The sequence below is a fragment of the Phodopus roborovskii genome, unplaced genomic scaffold (genome assembly GCF_943737965.1).
Source record: "Phodopus roborovskii unplaced genomic scaffold, PHOROB, whole genome shotgun sequence".
Lineage (NCBI taxonomy): Eukaryota > Metazoa > Chordata > Mammalia > Rodentia > Cricetidae > Phodopus > Phodopus roborovskii.
Window position 1 is genome coordinate 34,875,260 of NW_026126482.1, and position 10,147 is coordinate 34,885,406.

Sequence of the window (10,147 nt, forward strand, 5' to 3'; positions counted from 1 at the left end):
CCTTTGTTCTCTCCAGCAGAGTACCTATAGAGTACCGAAGCTTGGAGCTTCTCCCGACAGAGGGTCAGAAGCCCAGGTCGGAGGGCACAGAGCTCTACACCAAGAGGAACCCTAGTGACCTCACCCAGTACTACAGGAGCCGTGGCCGACTGCGCAGGCGCACGGAATCCTTGGGCGCGGTGGGCGGCGGCAAGAGGCGATTGGCTGGATTCCAAGGCCCCGCCCCTCATCTACGTCAGCTAGCCCGGTCGGCGGGTCAGTCCGCAGGTTCGGTTCGTTCCGGCGCCGTTGGATCCAGCGTGCTGCCCGGAGTTCGTCCCGCTCTTAGGTCGCTGGGCTGGGGACGGAGGCCCGTAGTTTGTAAGTACGAGGCCGCGGGGACGGGGGCGGAGGCGGGGTGAGCGCAACTGCGGCAGCGGTGTCTCCCGTCCGGCCCGAAGCCGGGTCTGCCTTCACAGCGGCGGGGAACTGGCCAGGACAGGCGAGGGCTTGAAGGGACCCGAGTCTCGGCCCGTAGTGTTCAGCCAGCAGCAAGGCTAAGCTGGGTGAGCTGAGGCCAGGGGCTGCGCCACGGTGGGGTCGGTTTTGGCGCGCTCTGGCGTCCGCGCTTCCTATTGGCTGGCTCACGCCGCGCTGGGCGGGGCTGGCGCGCTGGCGAAGGTGTGCGATCCCTTGGTCTTAGGGACGCCGTGACTGGGGCCTGAGCTGGGTACTACCTCCAGCCAGTTCCCAGGCAGCTCTGCAAATGCTGCTCCTGGGAAAAGGGCATTGAATCCTCCGTCTCCTATTCCAGTGGTGCCGGTGTAGGTGATAGATAGTGGGTTCTCCTCGGACTTGCTCTATGCTCCCAGCTAATGAATGGTAACAGGATCTTGGGCCATTACCTGCATTTTGGGAAACATTACCTAAGCTTGGGCGTGGTTGTGCTCAATCTCCAGCATTCAGGATGCTGAGTCAGCCGGAGAGAGGTTCAAGAGTTCTAGGTCAGCTTTGCCTACTTAGCCGACTCAACAGAAAAGAACACATCTAGAGTCCCTCGAGTGGGTTTCCAATAAGGCTTTATTAACATGAAATAGAGTGGAAAATAGCACTATTCTACACAGGGTTATAAGCTGTTTATATTTGCATACATGTGTGGGTGCTAGGACACAATGCAAATTAGTAATTACATGTAAGTAAGAGGGGAGTCGGTCTTAAGTTTGCTATGTAGCTGAGAATATCTTTGAATTCGGTTTCTCCTTCCCAACCGCTTGTGCCACTAGGCATGGTGTATGCTGCACTAGAAATGGAGCCCAGCCTTTGAGCCTACTAGTTATGCACGCTACCCGCTACCCACTGAGCTACATACCCAGCCAAATGTTTTTTGTTTTTTGTTTTTTTTTGAGACAGGATCCTGGCTATGTAGCCTAGGCTGATCTCCAATTTGATATGTTCCTATCTCTGCCACCGCATTCCAGGATTGCAGTCATGTGCCACCATGACAGGCAGGATGGTATTCTTTAGGGTAGAGCTGAGTGTGCTTAAGAGCCTGTTTTGCATTTCCTGGCACCCTTTTGAGATCGTTGTATTTTGTACAAGGCACCATGCCATCTTAATGGTTCTATCACAAAGTAGTAATATTTTTGTAGTGTAAATAATTAAAAAAAAATCTAGCCTCTTATCTTCAGATACAGACCATACTGTTTTTAAATTGTTTGTATGTGTGTGTGTTGCCAGCTGAGAAATGAATTCCAGTATGAAGCAGAAACAGGAAGGAGCTGGAGAGAGTGTAAAGGTATGTAATGGGACCTCTTAAATGTTCTTGGATTTGTTTGTTTTAATTACCAGTGAGGTCTTAAAACCTCCAGAGTAAATTGGGAGCATGGGGGAAAGGGTGGAAGGAGAGAGGGGAGTGGAGAATATGTATAGTTTAATAATAATAATAATGATAAATTTAAACAATAGAATCTTATTCTTGGTATGTGAAATCATAAAGTTTGACTTAAGACAACTTAAAAAAAAAAAGTGAGGTCTTGCTGTGTTGCCCAGGCTGGTCCCAAACTGAAACCATTTATTTCCTCAGCCCCCCCCCCCCAGGGTTAATTTAAATTTAGCATTCATTATCAGAAGTTGGAAAACTGAGTGTACTCTTGCATATAATTTGGAGGAGAGGGTTTGCAGAATATGAAATTGTTTTCTGAAAAGGTTAAGATTTAAATATATGAGTGAAGCTTGGAGTCTAGAAGTCTGTTATTCTGTATATGAGTATATAGAAAAGAATGTTATGTAGTATACATTCCTTGGGTTATTTTTTTTCTAAAACTTACATGTATAAAGTGTAAATCTTGGAAGTGGTCTTTATAAGTGTGCATACGACAGCAACTTAGTTGGCTTCTTTGACCATTATGAAGATCAAACATTTAGTTTTATTTTCTTCTATTTAGAGACTTGATTAATCTGTAATCTAAATTATATCTGAAATGTTGGTGTAATATTTGTTCTCATGGTAGTTGGCAATTGTCCCTCAGTTAAATAGTGAGATAATAATCAACAGTAGAAACCTTACCGTGGGAAAGGTGAACTTTGTCGTGTGAAGTACAGTAACTTTCTCACGCTGGTGTGGTGTCATGTTCTTGCTAACCTTGTTTGAGTATTCACCCATTGTTTGCTATCCCATGGTGGCAGTATAACTAATGATTCTTTTTTTTTTTTTTAATAGAACTTACAAATCAGGAAACATATGGGGGCTATCTACATTTTTGTTTATAAGACAATAGTTTGGGGATTTTAGAGGGTTATTTGGTGGGAGGGATTGTTTTGAGACAAGGTCTCACTGTGTAGCTTTGGCTAGCTTGAAACTCAGAAATCCACCTGCCTCTGCTCCCTTGAGTACATGTGCCACCCCGCATGGCTTGTTTTTGTTGTTGTTTGCTTATTTGTTTGTTTGTTTTTTTTATATAGGGTCTCAGTATGTGGCCCTAACTATGGGGCCCTGGTTAGTGTGTCCCTCACAATGTAGATCTCAGGCTAGTCCTGAACTCTGAGAGCTCCCTCCACCTACCTCTTTCTACAAAGTGCTGGGATTACAGGTGCTGTGTTAGCACCTGAAACAGTATTTTAATTTGTTTAAGGCACAAGACATTTTATCAATGTAGTAGTGAATGGACTTGTGGAAAATCTACTTCTGTTGTGGGGTGATAGTTGAGGAGGGACTATCCTTTAAATACACAAGCACTTGCTTCCACCTACAGCGTGTTCCTAAAAATTACATTCCTGGTGCTATGTGTAGTGAGTGGTAGGAGCCTTTAGTTTCAGCACTGGTGAGGAAGCAAGTAGATCTCTGTAAGTTCAAGGCCAGCCAGGGCTATATAGAAAGACCCTGTCTTTAACAAATAAGTAAGAAATACATTCCTGGGCCTGTGAGATGCTGTAGCCAAGCTTGATGACCTGAGTTGAATCTGCAATATATGGTGAAACGAGAGAGCTGACTTGCAGGTTGTCCCTCTGATCTCTCTCTCTCTCTTTCTCTCTCTCTCTCTCTCTCTCTCTCTCTCTCTGTACATAAGTAAATATAATAAAAATATTTTAAATTACATTTCTGTATTAGGGTTTGTATTTCTGTGATAAAACACCATAACCAAGTCTGGTAGGTGGTGGTGGTGCACACTTTAATCCTAGCACTGAGGCGGCAGAGGAGGGCAGATCCCTGAATTGGAGTCTAGCCTGGTCTACAGAGTGAGTTTAAGGACAGCCAGGGCTACACAGAGAAACCCTGTCACAAAAATATCAAAACCCAAAACAACAAAAGCTACTATGACCAAAAACAACCTGGAAAGAGTTTCTTTCAGCTTTCAGGTCACAGACCAACACTGAGGGAGGTCCAGGACAGCAACACAAGGCAGGAATTGAAGCGTAGGCCATGGAGGAATGCTCCTTACCTGCTTGCTTGCTCAGTTTTCTTTCTCATGCACCACAGGACACCCACCCAAGCATGACACTGGCAACAGCTGAGCCCTTCACATCAGTTATCAATGAGAAATATCCCATGCTTGTTTATAGGTCACTCTTTAATCAGCCGAGATTCCCCTATTCCCAGATATGTCCTGGTTTTTGACAAAAACAAACCAGCAGGTTGTTTTTTTTTTGTTTGTTTGTTTTTTTTTTGTTTTTGTTTTTTTCCTTCACAATGCCCATAGTGTTTGGGGATATTTAGAGTTCTGAGGTGAATCTTTTTGACTAGGGAAAATTATTTTGTGGAGTAGCTAGCCTTTTCTCTTATTGTTAACCTCTTTTGTGAGTAGAATGTTAGTAAGTTCCCAGTTTGGAAGATTTTTTTTTTAAAGAATACAGTTAATCATTTTTTAATTGAAAATTTGTTATACATTATTTGAACTATCAGTGCCACCATAGAAAGTGTGTGTGTTGTATGTGTTTTAACTAAATAAGATAGGTTGACAATGATTACAGCAAGAATATGTAGTAGAATGAGAAAAGTTACCTGTGTGTGTCTGGTTTGGGTGGTATGGCCCACACACTCTTAAGTATTTCTTTGAACTTTATTATAATATTGGGAAATAAATTTTCTGGTTGATAAGACAACATCTTATTCTGAATACAGCATTGTAAGATAAATGTCAGGCCAAATCTTGTGTTCTCGGTGATTTATTCTTTCCTTCCTCCCTTCCTTCTTTCCTTCCTTTCTTTCTTTTTTTTTTTTTTTCTTTTCTCTCTTTTAATTATAGTTAAGACTATTTACAAGTTAAGACTATTTACTTGGAAAGTAATCATATGCAGTAACCAGATAATGAATCATCTTGACTTTTAGAACAGTCCTGTCCCAAGGAGAACACTGAAAATGATTCAGCCTTCTGCAGCTGGATCTCTTGTTGGCAGAGAAAATGAGGTATGTGTACAGAGCTTGAATGGGGAGACGGTCAGTCAGCATTAAACATTTCTGAGATTTTCTTAAATACTAATTTAATTGTAGCTAAACTTTAGTCCAATTCTAACCAAAATAGTTGCTGCAAATACAATTCCTAAAACAATATTATACATTCTGGTAGTTTTTAAAAATTACATTTATGGGCTGAAGAGAATCTCTGTGACTAAGAACACATACCACTTTTCCAGAGTACCCATGTCAGACATGTAACAAGAGTTACAAATGCCTGTAACTCTTACTTAAAGAAGGAACAGGACACCCTTTTCTGCTCAAGGACAACACTCAAATCCATAAACCCACACACAGACAGAAAAATGTAATTACAAATAAAATCTAAAAAACAATACAATTATTTATTTTGTGTGTGCACACACCCATGTGGGTATATATGTGTTTGCATGGACTTTGGAGCATGTAAGTGCCATAGTACATAATTGAAGTCATAGGATAGCTTTCAGGAATATGCTTCTGTTACTCTGTAGGAACCAGAGACTGAATGCAGGTTGTCAGCCTTGGCAGCAAGTACCTTTATTTGATGAGCCATCTCACCAGCCCCTATTTTGGTAGTTTTGATTTGTATAACTTAAAAAAAAAAATCTTAAACACATAAATAACTGAGCAGTGTAGCTTTCTTTGAATAACTGAGCAGTGTAGCTTTCTTGTTCATCAAATCTAAGGAAGTAAGCTTTTTTATCACAGTCGCCAAAAGGCTTGTCCAAAAGGAAGCATTGGAATGACCAGTTAACATCTAAGACTTCAAACTCTGGTCCAGAAGCCAGTGAAAATAAAGATGTTGGAGATGTCACCCAGGAAGCATTTGATCTTATGATTAAAGGTACGGAAAAAAAGAAAATAGCCTTGTCTTGAAAGTTTAAATTTTGATGGAGGTGTATTATTTGGTGAAGTTACTGTTTGATAATTTAAAATTTTGTATTATAAATAGGCTAATACTCTAAATTTGGACACATGGAACCATTTGCTTGGCAAGACCCCAGTGTGGGTAAAATATTAAAGAACAGGAGGATGACGAAATTGGTGTCTGTGAGAGTAAATTACATTGGGATTTTACAAGACCTGGAAATGGGCTTTTCAGAAAAAAAGTGGTAATAGAGAAAGGATTTGAATATTCCAAGAGAACACAAAGTGATAGAACTCACTGTATAGCCCCGACCTAGCCTTGAAATCAATCAGTCTTGCCTCACTCAAGAGTCTTGGACTACCACACCTGGCTCATAGGGAGACTTTTCCTCTGATTTGGTCAGAGGTCATGAGAAATTAAAGCCTAGAGTGCTCAAAGTCACACTCACAGTAATGTTTGGGTTTGTTGTGAGTTGCCTGGGATGTTGCAAGAAGTTTAGAAGCAGAAAGTCCTTTTACAGGACAAAATTTCAAATGGTTGGTCTACTGCATAGAACTTTGTAGTTCTTATGAAACAGGACTTGTAATGTTTGTACCTGATTAGGTTAAAATCAGTCAAAGGTTAGTTCTATACACATGGCAATCAGTGACCTTAGTCATAGAAAGTGTCTGTATAACTGTGACTTAAGAACTTCAGTGGGATATATCATTAGAATTAGAAGACCCACAGGGAGTGCCTGAATTTTGTTAAATCTGTTGTTGGTAGTGCATTGGTGTACTCTTGGAAAGAAAAATCTTTTATATAGTTTAGGATGGAGCAAATGAGTAATGTGTTGGTGTTGGGAGGCAAGTACTTAATAGGGTGAATGGAAGTACAAATATGGAATGGAGAAGGGAAGAATGGATTGTTGAATTGGTTTACAGTATTAGTTTAAATTGATTATTAGAAACTCCTCCATCAAAAGCAAGAAACACAGCAGATATCCAATTCTTGTTGTGTAAACACTATTTTGTACTGAAGCTCTTGAGGAAATGGCTTACTCCAGCATTCCAGTGTTTAGGAATACTATAAAGTGATCCTTCATCTCATACCAGAAAATAAGCAAAAATGTTGGCCATATTTAAAGAACAGACTCTATGTGACGAGATCCACGCTGATTAAATGTGTGAAAATTTCAGCATCAAAATTAATAGTGGCAAGAATGGCTACTAATAAATCCAGGCAGGGTGGCGCACACCCTAATGCATGCTCTTCAAAGGTAAAGTTTTGAGGATCACTTCATAGTTATTCTCAGCCATTTATCAAGTTAAAGGCCAGCCTGGGGTACATGTCTCAAAAACAATGAAAAGACTAAGAATTATTCTTGGTACAGTGAATAGAAACAAGCATATGAACCTGTAATTATAACTTAAGAGAAAAATGGGAGAGGGAGAATTCCTTTGAAAACCACATTCACTGTACATTATAGAAGATTTAGATAAGAACCACCAGTAGAGTTAAAGTTGATTGGGGAACAGATTAACAAACTCAAGTTTTACTGCCAGATCTCTTATTAATTACCAAAGAAAACAATCTTTACAAGGGAGAAATTTAGTATATAGCAACCAAATCAAATGATCAAATTTTATATTCAATATTACAGATTGGTATGCTCTGCCTGATATTACATTGAAGATACAATGCATTTATGCAATATTCCTGCGAAAAATGTTGAGCTTGAAACAAATCGAAAATTAAGAACTATATGCAAATTAATTAGTCCAGACTTTTCAAATTAACAATATTTTGGCTGAGAGTATATATAGCTCAATGGTTGTAGAGTTCCTGTCTCCCATAAAGGCCAAATAAAAATGCATAAGCACAAAACAAATTTTGTAAAATGTTAAACTGTGTAGGTAATACATATGCACTTATTTTCCTTGTGGTGCAATTCTTTTTAAGGATTGAGAACTGATATGTTGGGAAAAAATAAAAAGCAGATTGGAAAATTTTCAATAGAAATAAAGTACTGAGGTTTTTATAGCAGTAGGTTTTGTGTTTTCAAAATAGGAATTTGCTGTTCAGTCTAGACTGGCCTCCGACAGGGTTTTAGCACTAATTTTTAAAGTTATGTAAAACACTAATTTATTTCAGAAAACCCATCTTCCCAGTATTGGAAAGAAGTGGCAGAAAAACGAAGGAAAGCTCTCTATGAAGCACTTAAAGAAAACGAGAAAGTATGTATTGCATTCTTACCATTTATAGAGTTCTGGTAGTGTTCCTTCTCATTTCAGCATAGTTGAAGTGGTATAGACCAGTTTGAATGTTGGTCTAATGGAAGTTTGACTACATGTCCTGCTGTCTTAGTTACTGCATGATTCAGAGTGGATTTATGGAATACTGAACTTTATTTTTGTTATATAGCTTCATAAAGAAATTGAACAGAAGGACAGTGAAATTGCCCGCCTAAGAAAGGAGAATAAAGAGTTGGCAGAAGTAGCAGAACACGTACAGTACATGGCAGAGGTAATTGAGGTAGGTAATTCCATATTTATTGGGTTCAGAGTCATCAAGGCAGTGTTGTGGTCTGTGAGTGTTCAACATTTTAATGAGATCTCTAGCACCAGGGAGTTTCTTGGATAGAGTAGCTTATTTATCCTATCAGGGATTTATTTTCCTTACCTAAAAAATGGTAGTAATAAGCTCACATCTGAAAAAGAAGAAAAGTTACTCTGTTGCATAATTGACACATTTCTAGGTTCTAGTTTTATAAGCATGTTATCAACTATCATTTATAAAAACAAATAGGTTTTACCTGACTTTTTAAATTTGGGAAGTAGCTAATGTGTTTCCAAGAGTCAGCTTGATTTCTGTTACTTTTCTTTACCTGGCTTGGCTTGATAAAAATGCTTTCAGCCTTTTTTATATTTACAAAGCAAATCCATCTTACCAATGGGAGGAAAGCTTTTTCAAATCTCACATTAAATTGCTTTCTTAACATTTTAAAACCATGACAATGTTGTTTTATTATTTTTAATTATATGTAAATATGGCCTGGAGCTAGAATTATAAGCACCTGATGTGGGTGCTAGGAATAGAACTCTGGTCCTCTGGAGGAACAGTGTAGACTCTTAACCACCGAGTCATCTCTGCAGCTCTGCTGTGACAATGTTTGAAGTACTTAACTGGTCCTCTCTGTTGGCTTTAGAATATGGTCCCAGCTGGCTGGAAAGTAAAAACACATGGTTCTGTGCTTTCCTAGAGAAGTACCAATTTCAGTTGTGCTTTGGAAGCAGCTCAGTCAGGGCATTTAAAAATAAATAAATAAATAAATAAAAAACAGCAAATTACTAACTGGATTTTGCTGGAATATGATGTAGCACTGTATATACTTTGATAGAACACTGTAAGTGAATTTATTGGGGGTATTGTAACATTGGTGGGTTGCTTGCTGTATCATTATACTGATTAATAGTGATTTCAGTTCAAGATCTTTACAATAAATTGCTGGTTTATTCCTTAAAGAGGCTGAGTCATGAACCTCTGGATAGCTTTGAATCACCGGATAGTCAGGAATTCGATTCTGAATTGGAAACTGTTGAGGATTCTGAAGTGGAAGACTCAGAAACTGGCACATGTGCTGAAGAGATTGTGTCTTCCTCCACCGATGCCAAACCTTGTACATGAAGTGTGAGTTACACTGCCAGCTTTGCCCTGCGGTATAACTCCTGGTAAATTAACTACAAGATGCAAGTACTGGAATCCAGGTTTGAATCCTGGGGGCTATTACCACATTAAAATACACATAATATGTATTTTTAATCTGTTTTATGTAAATAGCATTTTCATTTTCTCAGATGTGACTTGTGTAAATTAAATAAACTTCAATTTCCTATTGAACATGGTCTATCTTGGAGAATTCAGTATATGCAGTTTGTAGAAAATGTGTCTGTTTCTATAGTATCTTATTTCCCTGTTGTGGAAGTGGGAAATGACTTACCTGAATGTGTGTTCATCTAATCCAGGATCTCTGTGAGCACTGTTGATTTCATGTTTGCATATTTAGGAAAGTTTTACTTTCCTAAAACTTCCCCCAGTGAGTTTGATTAGCCAGGTAAAGGCTTATCTAACTGGTATAGTCATATTATTTTTGACTGTTCCAAGCAATTGGTAGAGGGCAAAGTGCAGTGAGAAACACAAGGGTAGCTGAAATTTGGAAACTATATACAAAGTGTGTAAATATCAAAGGACAAGAGGCATTGCTATCTGTGAAGCCCCATGTACCTGAGTTTCATCCCTTGAGAACCCCTCACACACACTCCCATATTTTTTTTTTTTTTTTTTTTTTTTGAGACAAGTTTTCTCTCTGTATCTTTGGCTATAGACCA

General features: G+C 39.2%; 1 protein-coding gene across 2 annotated transcripts; it reads left to right on the plus strand.

The window, feature by feature from the left end:
• Positions 1 to 226: 226 nt before the first annotated feature.
• On the plus strand, positions 227 to 9,659 carry Gmnn (geminin DNA replication inhibitor). Of its 2 annotated transcripts, none has more exons than XM_051194517.1 (7): positions 227 to 360; positions 1,717 to 1,774; positions 4,805 to 4,882; positions 5,621 to 5,756; positions 7,914 to 7,996; positions 8,184 to 8,294; positions 9,285 to 9,659. In XM_051194517.1, the coding sequence occupies exons 2-7, from the start codon at positions 1,724 to 1,726 to the stop codon at positions 9,444 to 9,446; spliced, it is 621 nt and encodes a 206-aa protein (XP_051050474.1). In that variant the 5' UTR covers positions 227 to 360; positions 1,717 to 1,723; the 3' UTR covers positions 9,447 to 9,659. The 2 variants fall into 2 exon arrangements, with proteins under 2 accessions (XP_051050474.1, XP_051050475.1); XM_051194518.1 differs by lacking the exon at positions 227 to 360 and adding an exon at positions 740 to 803.
• Positions 9,660 to 10,147: the final 488 nt, after the last annotated feature.